The sequence below is a fragment of the Rhinolophus hipposideros genome (assembly GCF_964194185.1).
Source record: "Rhinolophus hipposideros genome assembly, chromosome: 14".
Lineage (NCBI taxonomy): Eukaryota > Metazoa > Chordata > Mammalia > Chiroptera > Rhinolophidae > Rhinolophus > Rhinolophus hipposideros.
Window position 1 is genome coordinate 27,983,920 of NC_138060.1, and position 21,041 is coordinate 28,004,960.

At 48.2% G+C, this 21,041-nt stretch overlaps 1 protein-coding gene across 1 annotated transcript in view; it reads right to left on the reverse strand.

The window, feature by feature from the left end:
- The window catches only part of LSM3 (LSM3 homolog, U6 small nuclear RNA and mRNA degradation associated), a 183,068-nt gene that overhangs the window by 48,209 nt on the left and 113,818 nt on the right, over positions 1-21,041 (reverse strand). The window contains exon 4 of the mRNA XM_081072969.1: positions 13,018-13,077. Within this exon, the coding sequence (XP_080929095.1) occupies positions 13,018-13,077 (60 nt within the window). The remainder of the gene's footprint in view (positions 1-13,017; positions 13,078-21,041) is intronic.

Here is a 21,041-nt window from a genome sequence, read left to right on the forward strand (position 1 = left end):
GCCAACCCAGCTGTACCAGGATAACTCAACTGCATCCTGCCTTACACTGTGGATGATTCAGCCTCCTCTCCTAGGTCCTGGATCCCTGAGGCCTGGGCCACACTTATCACTGTCTCACGCCACCACAGCCCCTAGCACAGGGTGCTGGACGTGGTAGGGGCTTCATACACACCCATTCATTCAAAAGCTACTTACATGTCAGGCCCCACCCCCGGGGCTGAGGACACGGGGATGCCAGGACCCTCTCCCTCAGGGAGCTGACCCCATGGCAGGGAAGTAGTTAGCAATATGAACACACACACGTAAGCCAACAGCAGATGGTATTGTACGAAGAATGACTTCTGCAGGGGACTGTGAGCAAAAGCACCAGGGAGAGTGAGTTGCTGTTTAGATAAGTGGTCAGGGGAGGCCTTTCTGGGAAGGTAACATTTATGCCAAATCTGGAAGCCAAGAAGAAACCAGCCACGGAAAGATCAGGGGGAAGGGAGACCCAGGCAGATGGAACAGCATGTGCAAACACCCTGAGTTGAGACCGAGTCTGGAGAGTTGGGTAGGTTGGAAGGGAAGGAGAGTCCGTGGCAAAGATGCAACAAAGGGCCCTTGGTCAAGAGTTTGGACTGTCTCTGTGGATGATGGAGATGGATAGAAGGGTTCCAGCAAGGGAAGTGACATCATCTGATTTCTATTTTGAAAGAAACAAGTTACAGGAGGTCCCAGGGATGAAGGAGGGAGTGATTTCCTCCAGTAGCTTGAAATGAGTAAGGTCGAAGTGCACAGCAGATGACAGTAGCACTTCATGACGCTCGTTCCTCTGAATCAACAGGCCTTCTGGAAAACTAAGCTTTCTGAGTAATGAAGCAGAAGGAACATGCTGGACTCCTCCAGTAAGGAATGACAATCTATAGAGCACAGAAGCACAAAAGCCACAGAGAGCTGTGGTCACTCGCCAAAGTTCCAGGAAGCTCCAACAGCTATAAATTCAATTGCATTGAATTTTAATGAAATAAATCCAGTAGGAGGGTTTGGGCTTGGCCCACAAATGCACTCGGGACAATACAACATGTTAAACAAATCTGAAATCATTGCTGACATTCCAAAATCAGATTTTATGTAAAAATCTGGCTTTGTGGCTTTTTTGGAACACTGCAGAACTCTGGCAGCCCTGGGTCTGCATTCCCTCCCAACCACAGTCAGGGAGCCAAGCCAAGGCCACCTACTTCAGACAGGAGGCATGTGTTCCCATTTGCCACAGTCCCCACCTCTCCCTACCATCCCCCAGTCCCATCACTCCTTACTCTAATGAACTCCAAGGCATCTGAGTTTGTGATTCCTATCTTGGTTTTCAAACTTTTACAAGTCCAATAACTCCAAGGTTCGGTGAGGATGTGAAGCAACCGGAATTTCCATCCTCTACTGTGGCAGTGCAAATTGCAGAGTTGTGCAGGGTCACTTTGAAAACTAGCCAGTAATTTCTAAAAGAGTTGGGATTATTTTGTAAATTGAAGACGTGCATTTGCCATAACCCAACAATTCCTGCTACATCCTGGAGGAACTTATATCCATGTGCACCGGAAGATATGCACAAGCATTATTTGCCCTAACCTAGAAATAACCCAATGTCCATCAACAGGCGAATGATAAACCAATTGTACTACGTATAGCTCCACACTAAAATACTAGGCAGTAATGACAATGAATGGATTATAGGTATGCACAACATGAATGAATGTCAGACACACAATGTGAGTGAAAAAAGCAAGTCTCAGAAGAATACAGGCATTTATATAGCATGCCCAAACAGACACGCTAAACAGTAAACTATTTAAGGAAATGGGCAGAGGTGGTGCAATTAAGAGGAAAGTCAAAGGAAGAATAAACACCAATTTCCAGCTAGTGCTTACCTCTGAGGGAGGGAGGAAAACGCGAAGGTCCTAAGATAGTGGTTATTGCTCTAGTTCTTAAGCTGGGTAGTAGAAATGCACAGTTTGCAATATTATTATTATTTTAAGTTATTAACTACATGAATTATTTCAGATTTTTTTAATTTTTAAGATATATTTTTGTGGAAGACAAATATAATTAGAATAGAAAACATTGCACACATCTTAAGTGTCCATCTCAATGCTTCTTTTATTTATATTCACCGTTGTAATTATCACTTGAACGAGCTGTGGAACATTTCCAGCGCCCCAACAAATTGCCTTGTACCCCTTTGTAGTCACTCCTGTCCCCAGAGACAACTGCTGCTCTGATTTCTTTCACCATATGTCAGCTTTGCCTGTCCTAAGTTTCACACAGATGAATTCGTACAGGATGTACTCTTTGGGGTCTGGCTTCTTCCCCTCAGCATACTATTTTGGAGATTCACCCATGTTGTTATCAGCAGCTGACACGTCTTGATTGCTGAGTAGTATTCCATTGTGAGAATGTTCCACAGTTTATTTATCCACTCCCCTGGTGATAGACATTTGGGTTGTTTCCAGTTTGGGGCTGACACGAAGAAAGCTGCTATGAACATTTTCACACAAGTCTTGGTATACGCGTATGTTTTTATTGCTCTGGGGTAAAGAGTTAGTAGTGGACTGATTGCGACATTCTGTAGATATACGCTTACTTTAAGGTAACTTTGAAATCTTCTTAGCTGCTTACCTTCAGAGGAAACTTCCCGACTGTTTTCCGTTGTATCTGTATAGTTTATATTTCCTCCAGCAGAGTATGAGATCCCAGTTGCTCCACATCTTCATAGCACTTGGTGGTGGAAGCTTTTAAAAATGTTCGCCATTCTGGTGGGTATGAGATGGTATTTCATTATAATTTTAATACTAATATTTTGTATTTCCTTTGTGTGAGCACCGTTTTCCGTGCATATCGGCCATTAGTATATCTTCTTTTGTAGTATCTGTTCAAGTCTTCCAGTATTTTTTACAATAAGATTTTTTTTTTTTACTGTGGATTTGTAATTTTTTTTATGTTCTGGGAATAAGTCCTTTGTCATACACACACACACACACACACACACTCACACACAGTGAATATTTTCTCCCGGTCTTTGTCTTACCTATCAATTTTGTTAATGGTGTCTTTTAATGAGCAGAAAATTTGAATTTGGATGAAGTCCAATTTTTCAATATTTTTTTTTCAGGGTTAGTACTTTTTGTGTCCCGACCAAGAAACCTTTGCTTCTCTAATATAGCAAAGATATTCGTCTCTGTGTCCTCCAGGATCTGGGTTCTGCTTTTTACATTTATGTCCATGATCCATTATTAATTGATATTTTGACATGTAAAAAGCTATACATGTTTAATGTATACAACTTAATGAGTTTGGAGATAAGTATATACCCATGAAATCATCACCACCATTAAGGCCATAAACGTGTGCTTCACCTCTCAAAGTTTCCTCCTTCTATTATTATTATTATTTATTTTCCAATTGATTATTGTGTATGAAGTGAGGTGGTTGTTGAGATTGTTTGCTTTTTCCCTGATATCCCATCTTTCTATTTGTTTCCATATATATTTTTTACTTTTAGAAAAGGGCTTCCATCTCAGTGCCTCTGTGAAGGCATGGTGGTCCCTGCTGGGAGATTCTACTGATCTGACAGCACCCCCACCCCCGTGGAGCTGGCAGTCCGGAGCTAAGACTGCAGTTTCTGACTCATGCTGAGGGGGATGTGGTTTCTCCTATTGGGAAAGACCCCAGTGGAGGAGGAATTGATTGAAATGAAGGCCCAAATGCAGGCTAGAGGGGGCCTTTCTGGGGAGCATGTTCACGTGAACAAAATCGAATGGTCTTCCTGGGCCACAAGCTCCACCCAAGTCAACGGTTTAAGGTCACTTAAGATCTCCTTCAGTGCCTCCACGGTAATACAGTTATACTGTGTTCAGAAGAGAGGAAGGGACCTTTCCCCTGTACATCACACATCTCCCCTGTTCATTCCTCATCTCTGGGAGAGGGACAGAGCAGGTAGGGAACATCTGGAGGGGGCGACAGAGCAGGGAGAGGGATGGGGGTCCTGTCTTGTGAAGGGCAGGAGACAGGTGAGTCTGAGGCCCAAAGGGAAGAGCCAGGCCACTTCCATCAACTCGGGAGGCACAGGGAGGCAGGCCCCATGCCCCAGCAGGGAAGTCTTAGCCTAGGAATGAATTGTCCGACATGTTGATAGGCTTCCCAGGGAGAGGGTTTTGCCCTGAAACTCAACAAGGCCACTCTCTTCTCCACTGTGGTACACCATTCAAAGGCTCCCCCAGCGTCCTACCTTCCACACCAAGCTCCTCTGACATTAGAGGGCAACTTTGTCCTTGAGCTCCTTGGCTGCTGGTCAAAGCCCCGAGACGGGGACCCAGCCCTTCCAGGCTATTTACTGGAAGGACGTTTGGTTCCCCTTCAGGCCCTGCTGCTGAGCTGAAGGGCCCGAGGAAGCTCTGTGGAATGTGCCACCAGCCCCCTGGCTCTGCCTGGAATTTCACGAGGACATTTTGCAGTCACTAAACTTAGCACCAGGGCCTGTGGCCTCACAGTAGGCCCAGGCATGCCAGGGGCCAAGAATGAATCATGGAGTGAGTCGGCAGGAAAAAATTCAATGGGCTGGGCTCTGGGGACACATCTCACCCCGGGTGGGGGCCAGGGTCCTGAGAAGCAGTCCCTGGGACCCCAGGTCTGTCCTGTCCTGTTCCCTTTGGTCCAGAGATATAGTCCCTACCCCCCAGAAAAGGGTCTGTACTCTTTGGGGAGTGAGACTGGTCAGAGTTATTTATTCCACATATTCCACATTTGTTTATTGAGGGCCTACTATGAGCCAGGCACCTTGCTACACCTTGAAGATATTGTGGAGGATGGGACAGAAATAGTCTTGTCCTCTGGAGTTTGGATTCTCCTGAGGTAGACAATGGGTTTAGATAAGCGGGGCTGGGGGAGCTGAGAGGAGAAACCCCAACCTGGGGAAAGCATGGGGAGCTTCCCAGAGGAAGTGGCGTATAAACAGAGACCTAGAAGTACAGGGAGTGCTCAGCTGGGGAGAGGAAGGAAAAGGGGTTCAAGCAAACAGCCAGGACTTTGGGGAACGAGGGGCAGTTCTCTGATGCCCTGATGCTATTTTGACTTCTGGCCTGCTCCCTGGAGACTGTCACATAGGAGAAAGAGGCCAATCTTTGGGGTTGGACAGACCTGGTCTGGAATCCCACTTCCTGTGTAGCCCTGAGCAAACCAGCTCATGTGTCTGAGCCTCAGTTTCCTTTTCTGTAAAATGGGGATAGTAACAGGTCTTGTTTCCTAGGGCCATGGTGAGTAATAACAACATGTACATAATAAATGTGTGTGTCTAAGTACCTGATGCTTGGCAGATCCCGATAAAGGGAGCTATTCTGAGTTGGCCTGTACTTTCTCTCCCCCACAGTCACTCTGAGGGCAGAGTGAGCCTTCTCTGAAGCCTGGCCTGGGGCCTGGCCCTGGAAGATGGTGGTACACACCTGCCATGGGCAGGGAGCTTGTTTTCCACACAAACCCTGGCCTGCAGCTAAGGAAGTGCTGCGAAGTGTGTGGGGAACACCTGAACACTTGAATTGGAGCTGCTGTCCACCCACCCAGCCCTGCCCAGCCCCGCAGAAGGGGGACAAAGAGAAGGTCAGCCTCCCTTCCAAGGCCAGCAGCTGTCATTGACAGGACCCACGTGTTGCCCTTGGTTTCTCTCTCCTACGTAGATGTTGCCCTGGTGGTTGCCAGCCCTCAGATGGACAGGGACAGCTTTCTGCTGCCCTCAGCCTGGGGATTGGCATGTACCACTGACCCACATCTGCCAACCAATCCCATGAGCTTACATAGGCTCACAGCAGGGGTCTGGGAGACCCTTTGCTTGTCATGCTCCAGCAGAATCTCTGGGCTGGACTTCACCCAGTGCCCAACCTCTTCCTGGGCAGCTGGCCTCAGGAAACTCTGCCCAGGGCTTGTCATACATTCCCTTGAGGCTGTTTCAGTTTTATTTTTAGGATTTATTGAGCACTTCCTGTGTGGCCCAGAGTTATTTCATGAATCTCCTTACCTTAACAACCTAGGAGGTCAAGATTCTCCCTTGGTTTACAGATGGGGGATCATGCACAGAGAAGTGAGGCAGCAGCCCTGAGGTCACACAGCCAGGAAGGGGGCTGGGGACGGGGGATAGAATCTAGTCTGCTGACTCCGAAGCTCATTGAAGCCAAGAGAGTCCCCACCTGCTATGGATGAGGAAACTGAGCTACCATGGGAAACAGTCAGTCACTAGCCAGTAAACGGCAGAGCCCAGGTTTGAACCCAAGCCTGGAGACTGAGTCCAGTGGCTACGTGGACTTAGGCTTCCCTTGGGGTCTAGTAGCAGAAATGGGCCAGATCATGGACCCAGTTCAAATCCTGCCCTGCTCCAGCACTATGCAGCACACACAGTGAATGCATAATAAACATGGTGGAATGAATGAGAGCTAGAGGGGGTGAATGGAGATGAGCCGATCAGTGCCCTTGGCTGGGTGACCAGAACAGACACTGATACGGCAGGCTGCTCAGAGGCTTTCTTACTGTCATGTTCAAACGACACTCCTCCCATACCTGTGCTGCCATAGCTCATGGGTCTCTGGGTTGGCACTCACTGGACCAATCATAGCCTGCCCTCTCCGCCACTGGTGATTGGACCAGGTATAAGCAATCTCAATGGGGCCAATGAGTCCCAATCCAGGAATGTTTTTTGAGCTTGAGATTCAGAAAGTGGAGTTCAGGGACCAGGGACCAGGGCAATTATGTTTCCATTTTACGCAGCTGCAGTGAAAATGACAGTGATTGTCTCCATTAGGATAGTGTTTTCCTACAAGTCAAAACAAATCTGGCCGTCAATGGTTTAATAAATAAAATTATATTTTTCTCAAATGATAAGAAATCTAGAGGGAGGTAACCACGGACAATGGTTTAGTCATTCAGTGAGATCAGAGCTGGCGTTTTTTTATTTTCTTGTCTTTTTCTCATGGCTATAAGATGGCTGCTCCTGCTCCAGCCATCATATCTGCATTCAAGGAAGAATGAAGGGGAGAAGGGTTAGGCCAGCTGTTTGACACGTTTTATCAAAACACACACACACACACACACACACACACACACACACACACTCACACACAAAGAAAACTTTCCAGAACCCACAGCAGATGTCTGTTTACATCTTATTGTCCAAAACTATATCTTATGGCTGCAGCCATAAGTGATGCTGGGTGGGTAACATCCAGCTCTGCCTTGTGTCAGTCCTCAAAAAGCAGAGATGAGAGATACAGAGAAGGCTATAGTGGCATCTGGGTGCCTGATTCTAGGTTTTGGCTCAACTCTCCCTTGGATTCTGTGATGCCTTAAACACTACTTTTGGACTAAGTTGGTTGAAATGGGTTTCCAAACCAGTTTAGAAACTGCTCTGGATGCCAGACCTAAGCCCCCCTCTGAGGACAGTGGCTGCCTGGGAATCGGTGCCCATCAGGGGTCATGGTTTGGGGTTCATGTGATCTCTGTACCACGCCAACAGTGGTTGGACCAGTAATCTAGGCCCTAAGATCTCGCGCAGTAACAATTCCCTCCGGGGGAGGGAAATGAAAAATGTTGTCCTGGCCCTAGGCCTCCTGAAGACAAAGGAAGAGGACGTGCCAATGTGTTGGGTAGCAAAAAGCAGCCACTACCCAAGTGAGAGGAGCAAGAATTATGAGGGACTGAAGGAGCCATCACTAGGAGAAGCCAAGGGATCGGGCCACACTCAGCTCTGGCAGACTGTGTCAATGTCGTGCTCAGGGCAGGGTTGGCTCCATGCCTGGGATGATGGACTCTGGAGTCTGCTGACCTGGGTTCAAGGCCTGCCTTACATGACCTCTCCGAGCCTCAGTTTCCCCACTTGTCAAATGGAGCCACTAATAGTTTTCATCTCTGTTGATTAAAGATTAAATGAAGTCATGTAGTAAAGTGCCTGGCGTAGGGCCTGGAACATGGGAAGTGCTCAATAAATTGTAGTTTTAACATTACTATTATAGTAGGTACTCGGGAAATATTTGTTGAAAGGGGAAAAAAGGGAATAGACTATGTCCCAACACTAGCCTTGCTATATACAGCTTGGGGTCCAAAGTCTGGCCATGGTGGAGGGTGTGCTGGTCTGGGAGGAAACAGCCAGTATTCCCGACCACATGGATCGGTTTGGCCAAGGGCAGCGGGATGGCGCCAGAGACAGACACTCTTTGTATTCTCTCCCTCATGAATGACAGGTGGCCTTGACCACCAAGAAGTGCTCCCAAGAGGAGCTGCCAGACTATCTTGGGTTGCAAGGCTAAGAGAAGAGCTTCTTGACGTCACTCTGGTGTCTTAGATACACCAACCTTAAGGTCTCCACCTGAGGGTCTCCCACAGTAAAAGGCACCTCCATTCAGTAAGACACTTGGGCAGTAAGACAGGAGGCCTCCAATGCCTCCTTATCCCGCATCCTGTATCCTACTGATCACAAATCCCATGACTTTACCAGCAGAGAGCTCTCAGGTCTACACACCTGTCTCTGCTTTCCTCCCCACTATATCTGTCCGCTCGGCTGCTATAACAAACAGCCCCAGGTTTCGTGGCTTAACACAGTGAAGCTTTGTTCCTCTCAGCACAGTCCAATGCAGGAAGATGGTGGGGCTCTGCTCCATTCAGTCACTCCTTCCAGGTAGTGGCTCTGCCATCTCCTAGGCCTGGGAGTTCTCCACTGGATCCTGGTGTGAGGTGTGTGAAGGATATAAGCTGGAGGATTGTATGGGAGTTTTTATGGCCAGGCCTGGAAGTGGCTTACATCGCCTCCTCCCATAGTCAGTGGGCTGGAACTAAATCACATGGTCCCGCCTAACTGCTGAGGAGGCTGGGAAATGTAGTCCAGCTGAGTGCTCAGGAGGAAAAGGAAGTAAGGTGAACACATGGTCTTCTCTCTCCAGAAACATGCTTATCCAAACTCATTCTCTTTTGCCTGATATCCTTGCATCCATGCGGGCCCCCTCCAGGCTCTTCACAGAACAGTGGGAAGGATCTTTTCCAAGACCAGAATCTAATCATATAATTTGTTTGCTTCAAACCCTCCAATGATTTCCCACTGCTATCAGAGTAAAGGCCAACAAACATCCTTTCCTGCAAAATCATGAATGAACTGGCTGCTGCCACCCTCTCATACAGGCTCCACCCCCCCCATTTCTCCCAATTAAAAAATCTCCTGAGTTTTCACTTGATAAATTAAGTGATTTTCTAATTCAAGGGTTTGCTCATTCAAGAGAAATAAATGGTCTTTAAGAAAAAAAAAGATTTAAGCTGAAGATCATTTTTTGAGTTACGTAACTATATTAGGGTGATATGTTTGGGATTTTTTAAAAACTCCAATTCTGGGCTTCTTTAGTTCTAAAAAAACACATCTTTCTCAGGTCAGGTAGGTTCAAACTGTCTTTCTGAAGTCCTACAACAAACAGTGAACAGAAGGACCTCACCAGGCCCTACTGTCCAAGGCCCCTTGAAATCTAACCCTCACCTGCCTGCAGGAGATGGTGTGCTGGTCAATTGGCTCACTGGAGGGAAAAAAGAAAAGCTCTGACCTGTAGTATTTGCCAGTTTCCACAGCGCAAAGACTTCCCCAGTGGTGGAGTCCAAGCTACTGAGGTAACATCCATGAATGCAGAGTTGGAAAGAGATCTGCACTGTCGGCCCTCAGAAGCCAATAAGACGGGGCTGTACCACAGATTCAGGAGTGGACACGAGTCCCCAAACACCCTGTGCTTGGTCTCATTGCCAGACCTCGCTTTACGCCATCCCCTCTGACTGGGACATCTATTCATTCATTCAACAAACACCTATAGAGCATCTTCTGTTCGCCAGGCACCAGGCCTGTACTGAGAAATGTTCTCACTGATGGCTCAGCTCATCAAGTAGGTGCTAGAGAAACTCCTGTTACGCTGATGCTGTCACTGAGACTTGGTGACGTGATACAATTTGCCCTGGATCATAGAGCTGTAGAGTGGAGAAGCCAGGATTCCAGCTTCGCCTGTAAAAACCCAGCTCTTGGACTTAAGCATGCTGGTCTCCTGTTTCTTCCTCCCTGCTTCCCGACAAACTCCTATTCACCCCCTCAAAGCCACGCTCAAGTGTTACCATCTTTCTGAGGCCCTCCCTGACTCCTGATGGACTTCTCCTGCCAAAGTATATTTAGATATGATGTAATCGAGAAATAAGTGGGGTTTAAGAGGGGGATTGGCTGGGGACTGAAGAGAGACAGGGTAGAGGGAAAGAACAGAAGATGATGGAGCAAGAAAGCAGGGAAGAAGAAAGCAAGGAAAATGAGAAGAAGAAAATGAGATGTAACATGGTTGCCGAAGACATGTTAAGTAGAATAGAAACGGAATAATGGGTCCTTACCAGCCTTGAGAAGCATGCTGCCCCAGAGCGGCAAACTCAAATTGTTACAAGGGCCTTGCAGACGATAAAAATGAATAAGGCTGACCAGATTTCTAAGGCAGCTAGGAATAGTGGAGAAGGGGCCCTGTTCTAAAGGGGGCAGCCCTTGCTCAAATGCAGCTCTCAGTGGCCAGAAGAGCCCACTCCAGTCCTCCCCACCCCCAGGGCACTGACCTCAGCCAGTCTGTTTATTTATTTATTTCCTGAATCAGGTTAAAGGGTGATTGCAGCCAGAGCCTGAGGGGGCTAAGGATGAGAAAAGTGAGGTACTTAAGGCACAAAATTTAAAGAGGAACCCACCACTCACTCTCTGATTCTGGGGGAAATTCAGAGAGTTTTAGGGTGCAAGTGGAATCAGAGAACCAGAAGGCAACACCTTCCAACCACACGCATGCACGCACGCACGCACGCACATGCGAGTACATATTTGACAGATGAGGAAACTATGGTCCAGGGAGAGAAAGGCCTTTTTCTTTGCTGCTCCCTCTGTCTGGAATGTTCCCCACCATCACCACCACCACCACTCATTGCCTAGCTTGCTTCCTCTTATCACTCAGCGTCACCCCCTCAGAAGCCCTCCGTTCTTGCCCTGCCCACACTAATGCTCAGTACTGGGCCCCAACCAGGCAGTGAAGGAGAGCTCGGGACAGGGATTGTACTGGCCCTATGCTGGCTGGCTGTGCGGCATTACGCAGGCCGCATTAGCTGCTCTGGACCTCAATTCTTTGTCCACACAACGGGGATGAGACCTTCTTTAAAAACACTCATCAAGAAGAAACAAGATGATACTTGCACTGCACTTAACACCCAGTGCCTGACCCAGACTTGATACTGCAAACATTTTGGTTAAAATAAAACACTAAGAAATAGTGGACATTAAGATTAGCCAGGTAATGAGGCCAGACGCTTGTCAGCTTGGACAACCAAGCAAAGAGTGAGTGGGCAATGGGGAGTCATTGAAGGTTCTGGAGCAGAGGAATGGCTGGCTGGCAGGGGAGTGTCATTAAGCTTATTCTGGCACCAGCTGTGTTGTTTATCAGCGTCAGGGTGAAGACTTTGGCTCCAGTTGAGACATGAGGGAGCTGCCAACAAAAGGGCCCCATTAAACCCTGGAACAATGGCTTTTTAGCAGCCTTTGTGGAGCCAGAGTCCTGCTGTCCAAACCACCCAAATTCCTGCTACCAACCTGCTGGGAGCCACAGGAGGTGTCTTTATCCACCGGTAATGAGCCAGGGGCAGAAATGCTAATTCATCTGTAATCCCTGGTCCATTCCCAAACCCCATCTCCTCCCAAAGCCTCTGCCAAAAGTACCTGCACAGGCTAATAACATTGGCTTTGAGTTCATCTGGCAAACAAGGTCCCTAAAGGTCCCGTTTAGATGGCAAAATATGACATTAACCCTTTGTTTGCACTTCAAGTTCAAACAAGGTTTAGACATTTAAATCTGACAATAATCCCTCGTCTGAGGCTAAGGCTGCCTGTGAAAACAGAGGACTATCTGTCCCCTGGTGGACACAGAGGAGCTATCAAAGTACAGAGATTAGCTTGACCTAGAAGCCTAAAATCCTAGAGTCTTAGTCTTATCTCACCTCTCCTTGTTAAGCAAACCACCACCTAGTGAAGATAAGGAACATTCTCAAGGTCACTGAGCTAATTTAGTGTCAGGGTTGGGAGAGAGTTCGCCTCATCAGATTCTCAACTTTGAAGGCACACGGCACAATAAAATGGATTTGTCGAAAAAACTTTGTTCAGCGAGAAAACAGCGGGTGCAGTCAATGAGGTTTGTTTTCAAAGTCTGTCTTTGAGTCAGCAAATGAAGAAAGAAAGAAAAAAAGAAAAGACTTCCTATGCCATGATAACAGGTTAATAATTCAGAACGACTAGTTTTGTTAATCTGGCTGGTTTTAAATTCACAGACTACCAATCTCTTGAAAGCTACTGTTTTTGAAGAGAATAATTGAGCTTGTTCTTAACATTTATGGGAATGGATTGGCACAGGATCTGGATCGGTGTGGGCTGTAACATCCACACAAGGTCGCCAACCGGCTGGTGAATTAGCAGTTTAGTCCCGCCTATGTCCCCCGGCCCTTTCAAAGCAGGGTTCAAAACAGGTTCAAGGGAGGAAATGGGTCAGGGCAAGCTCCACTCTTCCTGCCACTGGGCACATATCTGTGCTATACACAAGGGCCACAAAGACTCAGCTCCCAAATCAAGAAACTCAGGGCCCTGTTCTTATTCGAACCAGAAAAGCTCATAGTCTATGTCCCAGCAAGTCCACCTCTGGGCCTTCTGGTCTACACACCCACCCCAGAATCTTTGCATGGGTACACAAGCGTGTTCAGGGTGGCATATTTGCAGTGACCCAAGATTAGGAGGAGCCTAGATGCCCTTCAAATGGTTCAATAAACAAGGGCATATTCAAGCCGTGCAGCGAGGCAGTCACTGACAGAATGAAGTCTAGCCCTAGCTAAGGATACAGAAGCATCCAGAGGTATTGATATGTGAGAAGCACAGGGGATGGAACAATCGGGTGCTGGTACTTTTGCTGGAGAAAAGAAACATTCACTTACCTGAGTGTGTACCTGCAGAGAACGTTTCTGGAAGGACAGGAACGAAACAAGTAGTGGTCTCTGGGGAAGGAAGAGAAAGAGTCTGGCTTTAGATGCATAGACTTTTCTACCACTGGCAGTTTTATCTTTAATGTCATCTTTCCATGAAAAAGAGTTACTTTCTTATTCAAGAGCATCGAAAGCATATGCCCATGCAAAAACTTACACGTGAATGTTCACAGCAGCATTATTCGCAAGAACCAAATATTGGAAACAATCTAAATGTTCATTAACTGATGAATGGGTAAATAAAATGTGTTCTATCTATGTGAACTATTATTGGGTCATAGAAAGTAGTGAAGCACAGATACGTGCGACCACATGGGTGCACCTTGAAAACAGGACGCTAAGTGACAGAAGCCAGTCACCAAAGGCCATGTGCTGCATGAAATGTGCAGAATAGGTAAATCCATAGAGACAGAGAGTAGATTAGTGGTTGCCTGAAGGACAAAGGAGAATGGGAGTGACTGCTAATGGATATTGGGTTTCCTTTTGGGGTGACAAAATGTTCTAAAATTGGATAGTGCTGATGGTCGCACAACTCTGTGAATATACTAAAATCCATACCATTGTACCCCTTAAAAGTGTAAAGTTGATAGTATCTGAATTGTATCTCAACAAAGCAGTTCTTTAAGAGTAGTTACTATATTTATCATTTTCCTAAGTCTGCTGTAATAAAGTGCCAACAACAGGATGGCTTACATCAACAGCAACTTATGTCTCACAGTTCTGGAGGCTGGAAGCCCCAGGCCAAGGTGTCAGCAGGGCAGCGCTCTCTCTGGTGGCCCCAGGGGAGACTCCTGCCTGGCCTCTTCCCAGCTTCTGGTGTTTGTCGACAATCCTTGGCGTCCCTTGACTTGTAGACGCATCACTTCAGTCACACGGCCATCTTCTTGGGTTTCTTCTCATCGTCTTCCCTCTGTGCGTGTCTGTCTCTGTGTCCAAATGTCCCCTTTTTATAAGGACACAGTCATATCAGATTAGGGCCCACCTGAATGACCTCAAGACTGGGCTAAATGTACAAAGACTCTATTTCCGAATAAGGTCACATTCACAGGTAACCAGACTTAAGAGTTCAATATGTTTTTTTTGGGGGGGACACAATCTAAGCCATGACACTATGTTTGTAAATGCTTTTAATAAAGGGATTGTATCTGCCTAGCTGAGGAGAGAGGCGACATGCCGAGGAAATTGTCCCCCACAGTGTGATACACTCAGAAAAAGGACTTGGGACTATACAAGCTCAGGATAAAGGAGACCTTTCCTCTGGGAATCAGGGGTGGCTTCCTGGAGGAGGCGTTTGAGCTGGGCCTAATGTCAGGCGAGTATGGAATTTGTTGTCTAAACCAGGATATTTCTGAGAGTAAAAGGGGGCATTATTAATAGTCACCCCAGGATAACAGGTGTTAACCAGAACAGAGGCAGGTCAGTCAGATTCTGAGGTCATCTTGCTCTTGAGAGATGGCATTAATTCGAATATGCATTTAGGAGGAGTGGCAGTAAGAGTATATCAGATGGAGGGAACAGCACCCAGTACCTGCAAAGGCTCAGAGGTGGGAAACCACTAGATGCATGCTGGGAAGTACTGAGCCTGAAAAAACGGAGTTTGAGAGACTGGGAAGAGCGTTGTATGCCCGCCCAAGGAGTGAGAAATCCTCAGCCATAGTCCCCTGAGGCTTGCCCGGTGGTCAAACCCGGGGTCTCCTGGAGGAGGGGTTGGCCACTGTGGGGAAAAGCATAGACAGTCCAAACCCAAACCAGGAGACCACCTAGCAGAGAGTCACTTTGCCCGTCAGCCTGGAAGCAGGAAGCCAGTTCGGGAGGCGCAGACAGGACCAGACTCCCCAGTGGTTAATGTAGGGACATGGGCCTGTACCCCGGGGAAAATACGCCTGTCTCTGCTCCATTGCTCAGCTCTGATTAGAGTCTGGAAGCCAAGGGGGGTGTCGGTTTGGTTGTTAAAACCTTAGATAAATATTCTTTTAATTTTTCTGGAAACCTTCCTACTTTGGTGTCTAACAGACCCTGTTTGTGTTGGGTGTCATTTTTTATTGTTGTTAGTTTTGGAAAGAGATGTGTTGAACATATCAACTTCTGAATCAAGTAAAAGTTGGTTTTTAGTTACTTAATCCCTTGGATAGATACCAATCATCATTTGTTTTTCTGGGGTAAAAAAATGAAGGAAAGTTTACATTTGTGGAGGAGGGATGGAAGAAGCATTTTGTGGCAAAATGGTGAGGTCTATGTACCAACATGAGGAATCTGCTAGTTAAGTCTCTGCAACCCACAGGGGGCATGCACTCTTCCTGGAGGGCACCCACCTACTTTGCAGCCCCCTTTCCTTGGCTCTCTCTGCTGCCCGCCTCCTGGAGCAGCTCAGCCCCTCCCTGCTATTCCATCGAACTCTGTGACCACTCCTCTCAGCTCCTTCTCTGGTGTCTTCTCTGCTCTCCAGCTTCTGGGGGAGCCTGGGGCTCAGTCCTCGGCCCGTTTCTCTTCTCTGTCTATATGCCCTCCTTGGTGGCCTCCTCAGTCTACATGCCGTTCACCCCAAATGTGCATCTCTTGTCCAGATGCCCCCACCCCGTCTCCAGACTCCAGACCCGTGTGCCCCGCTGCCTGCTGGACATTCTCTTCCCTTGTTTAGTGGACATCTCAAACCTTACTTGGCTCCAGCTACCTTCAAGATTCCCCACCCCCAGCTCGCTCTTCTTTCAGTTGCTAGGTAAAAATTTTGGAGTCTCCTTTGACCTCTCTGTTTTCCTCCTCCACACCGCCAATTCATGTCCAGAATCTGAGCATTTCTCACCATTTTCATGGTGACAACTGTGTCTGAGCTACCGCCAACTCTCACCTGGATTATTCCAACAATCTCCTAACCGATATGGGACTGAGATTCAGAACATTTGGGATCAAGTTCTACCCCTGAATGTCCATGTAATCATGTCAATGTCACTAGGCCCCTACTTTCTTATCAATAAGATGAGACAGGTACCTACTCTGGACAACCTCTACCCAAATAAACTTTGTAGACCATGAAACACTGTATAAACACAGACTAGATTCAAATGAAAGAAAAAGAGGTGGAGCAGAGGAAGGAAGGGAAGGAAGGAAAGGAGGAAGGAAGGGAGGAAGGGAGGAAGGGAGGGTGGGAGGAAGGAAGAAAACGAGGTGGTGAAACTCAGCCGAAGTCACTTGTTGGAACACTAATAAGTGCCCCCCAAATCACTGCATTTCTATCACCATCTCTAGCGTTGGTACACAACACAGAGCCTTTTCATTTGCTTATGCACCCAGAGGGCTATGAGAGACAGTGGCTGTCCTACCTTTAAGAGCTGCGGAAGACCCCCCACCTCCTGTCCTCAGCTCTGTTGCTCTGGCTCTAGATTAGAGCATGCCTGTGTCCCTGTGGCCACAGACTGCACGACCAGGAAGGTGAGGGATCCAATTCAGCTACACGGACTCCAGGGAAACCATCCCAGTCACCCCTATGTGAGAAGGTCACCCCTGGACACTGTCAGGCCAAAATCTGAACCGTGATGGATCATGTTACACCCCTGCTCGCAGCTCTCACATGGCTCCCTAGTGCCCTGGTGAGAAAACCCGAATTCCTCAGTCCGGCTCAGCCTGCCTCCCGAGAACAATCTGAACCCAACCCTGGCCCAGCCCTGTGGCTTTGCCTGACCAAATTCAGGGTTCTCCAGAGCCTGAGATGCATAAAGGAATGCTGGGTCTGACTCCTCCACACTGCCAGACGGCAGCAGGTGCAAGTTTCCATCTGGTGCTGGAGTGCCTTTCACACCTCTCAGATAATTGTAGAACTATTTCAGTGAAAGAGAGAGCAGGACTCCTGCTCAGAGCCCAGCCAGGCAACAGCTTTCAGCTAGAACTCAGCAGCATCTTTACATTCAGTCACTTCCCTTTTTCTAGCAAAGTGATCATCGTTTTCTAGTTGAGGTACTAATATGAAGTTTCCTTTGAAATAAATGTATTTAAGGTTAAAAAAACACACAAATAAATCAGTACTTCAGAGAAAACCATTAGGTCAAAAACAGTCCAGATGGCTTGTGAATAAAGTTGTGGGAATTCTGGGTGAAATCAGCGTTTGCTGTGCTTTGAACCAGGCAGCACCCCGCCTCCCTGACTTGGCTCTTGCTGGGCCTCCCACACGAATCACCTTTCCACCTCTTCACTTGATTAATGACTCCTCACTCTCGATGCCATCCTTGATCCCATCCTCCTGCCCCGTGTAAGCTGACCCCTGCTCATGTCCCCTGACCCCAGCCCCTCTTCCTTGAGGAGTAATGGGGGAGGCACGGCAGCAGCCCTTTCCCTGTCAGTTATTGGTCTCAGGAGCTCCTAATGGTCCCATTAGAAGTGTGCCTTTCTTGCTAGACCAGGAGTTCCTTGGGGCAAGGCCTGGTTGGGCTTTTCGGTGCCACCTCCCAACCCCCAGCCTTACCCATGCCCAGTGCAGGGCTTAGAGGAAAAGCTGGCCCAGATGCTACAGTGACCTGAGATGGAAGTGGTTCCAGCTCTCGGCCAGGTCCCAGAGGCACTGCTCACTGTGGTGGCAAATCCCAGAGAGGAGCAGCCTTGGCCGATGGTGGGCGTGATCTTGCACATTCTTCTCTCGGGACTTGGTCCTCCCTACCTCCTGCTTAAATGGGATTTGTGTCCTATGGCTGGCCCCACTGCTGTGTCTCCTCCTAGGCAGGCTGCCTTCAGGTTGTTGCTGTGCCCTAGAATGGACGTCTTGTTAGGTAGCCCCAACCCCTGACTGTGTGTGCAGGAATGGGCCAGCCCAGAAACCCTGCCTCCAGTCAAGGCAGCTTGCAGTGTGACTTACTCTCCAGAGCTCCCAAGGGAACAGGCTGGAGCCACGTTCTGCCATCCTCGCTGGGCTCCCTCCCCTTCCAGATCCTGCTTCCCCTGCGCCTTTACCACTTTCTCCTGGGAGTTCTGCCAATGGCACCCCTGGCACATGAATCTTTGACACAGAGAACCCAACCTGAGATGGTTGCTTGGCATTCTAGGGGCCCAAGTAGAAGCATCTGGCAGATGGTAGGCTCCAGGGGTCTGGAGATCAGGAGAAAGATCTGGGGGTCAGCAGTTTCACAGATCTCAGTGGAGGAAACGAAGCCAACCAAGGAGAAGAGAGGCTGAGCACAGAGCCACCCAGAGCCCAGGCGACGTCAGACGACAAGGAAACATCCCAGGAGAGGCTACAGGAGCCAAGAACAGGCGGTGCTGCTGGTGCTGAGGGAGGACACACCTCCAGAGGTCAGGAGTCAAGGGCACCCACTTGGGTTCCCAGGCTGACCGGAGAGGGTCAGGACTTTTGACAGGAGGGGTTGCGAGGAGGGAGGGAGACCAGGCCAGCATGGGGGAGGGGGAGAGGGCAGCAGAGGGGCTTGGGCCCGGGGAGGCTTTTGTTGTCAGCATCTCAGGTGGTCTCAGAGTGGAGAAGCTTCCGCCACATCCTTCTGGCACTAGGACCAGGAGAGAGAAATGACCCACTGGGTCTGTGGATCAGGGTGAGGGCTGACGGGGCCCCTGCCCATGCTCCCCACCAAGTGTCTGGCCAGCAGCTGGGGAGATGGAGGATGGGAGGGTGTGGTGAGAGGTGAGGGCCGGAAATGGTCACTGCAGACAACAGGAGACAGGGCACTAGTGACAGCCTCATCCATTAATGTCACAATGGACTGAGTCTTGATGCGAATCCAGCATGGCTGACAGCCAGCTCAGGGCTGGGGCTGGGCCCTGAATTAGAGATAGTTCTAGAAACTCTATCAGGGCCAGGATTAGGGTGAGAAGAGTGAGGCACCTAGGAATGCAAAAATTAAAGGAGCCATTCATCTCAGGGTCTGCCTCGTCCCGGTGCTGGCCTTGCTCTGTCACCTGGCATTCGACATTGGTCACACTCTGGCCGCACCCACCCCCACTGTATCCCCACTCCTCAGCCCCATACACAAACATGGCCAACACATTCTTCCTCCACCATCTGTGCACGTGCTTGCTCACCTTATGCCTTTGGCTCAGAGCACCCTTCCCTCCTCCTCTGCTTGGCAAACACCTGATCACTCTTCAAGACTTTGGGCAAATGTCTTGTAGATGCCCTCCGGCCACAGACCACCTGGACCCACCTGTGGTCAAACAAGATGGGTTTGCTACTCACCTCGAGAAGGAGATCACACCCACAGTGGACAGGGGTTGTGAGAAGAGGGTGCCAGCAAGAACCTATTACATAGGGTTTAAGCTTTGTTGGGTGATTGGGAGGAGGGCCTAAGGTAGTAGGGGTTCACTAGATTGGGCGCTGCTGGAAAGTGGGGGCAGTTCTATAACTGGGGATCTCAATAAATCTCATCCACAGAGAGGGGAGACTAAAAGCATGATTAAGCTGTAATTGGCAAAGACGTAGCAGTTATTCATTTTAGCCAAAAGAGGGGCCGAGAGGTGTGCTTGGTATTTCATGGGTAGCATGGGGACCTTGTTTTATCTGGGTAAAGACACAACTGTGCAGTGGCCTTGCTGTGTCTCACTGTCTCATGGTCCCAAAGAGACCCTGTCGAGGTTGGTGTTCTGGGAGTATGCTTACAACCCACAAGACAACAGTGGGGCCCAGCTGGCAGCGGCTTCCGGATGGACAGCAGGGCTGCCCCTTTTTCTCTTTCAGTCTCCCTCTCTGCAAAGCCACTACGCAGCTTCCCCAGCAAACACCTCTGTTTGCGTCTTTTCCTCCTTCACACTCCAACACATTCTTTCCAGGTAGTGTATCGCACGCAAAGAGTTCAGTGTGCTCATCTGATGGCAGAGCTCACAGGTTTGTTTTTCACTTGCACACACCTGTGGAGCCACCACCCAGGTCAAAATACAGAACACGTCCACACCCTAGAAGCCTCCCTCGTGCCTCCTCCCAGACACCAGCCTGCCCCGGGGTGTCCACGAAAGCCCGCTGTCACTGCACAGGCCTCTCTGGAATGTGTTCCTGTGTGTCTGGCTTCTCTTATTTTACCATAAAATCTATAGACTTCAGCCTTGCTGTTGCATGAGGAAGCAGCTTCTTGTGTGCATTGCTATGTAGCATTTTATACCCAGAAGCCCCACTGTGGGGTTCATTGGGACAGGAATAATTTTCAACACGTTGTGCAGGCATGACTGGGTATCGGGTGGAAAACCAGAAACCTTGACTCTGCCCCACTCCGTGCACAAAAATGATTCGAGATGGATGATGGACGTGAGTGTAGAGCACAGGAGGCAGTCGTCATAGTGGGACCAGGATTTCTGAAACAGGAGACGACGTGCTAGAAAAGAACAAATGGAACTATCGTAATTGATCAAAATGAACAACTTTTCTCCATCAAAAGACACCCAGGAAGTCAAAGGGCAAGCCACAGGCTGGCGGGAAAAGTTTTGTTCAAGAATCCGCTGTTGGCTTGATGAAACCTTGATGATTTCCTACAGGCTTCGGCATGTATTCTTTTTCTTTTAAATCACCCTCCAGCTTTATTGAGATATATAATTGACAGAAAACATTGTGTAAGTTTAAGGTATACAGCGTGTTGGATTGATACACTTATATAGTGTGAAACGATTATCATAGAACTAGCTAACACCTCATCCTGTCTGTCACATTCACCATTGCTTTTTTGTGGTGAGAATATTTAAGATCTACTCTCTTAGAAACATTCAAGTGTATGATACAGTATCACTAAATAATTATTATCTATATCTATAACCATATAGATACATTGTTGTACATTAGATCCTCAGAATTTATTAATCTTATAGCTGGAAGTTTGTACCCTTTGACCAACATCTCCCCATTTTCCCCACCCTCCACCCCTGGTAACCAACAATCTACTCTGTTTCTCTGAGTTTGACTTTTTTAGACTCCACATGTAAGTGCTATTATACCGGTTTTATATTTCTGTGTCCGACTTACTTCATAATACCCTCAAGGGCCATCCAAGTTGTTGCAAATG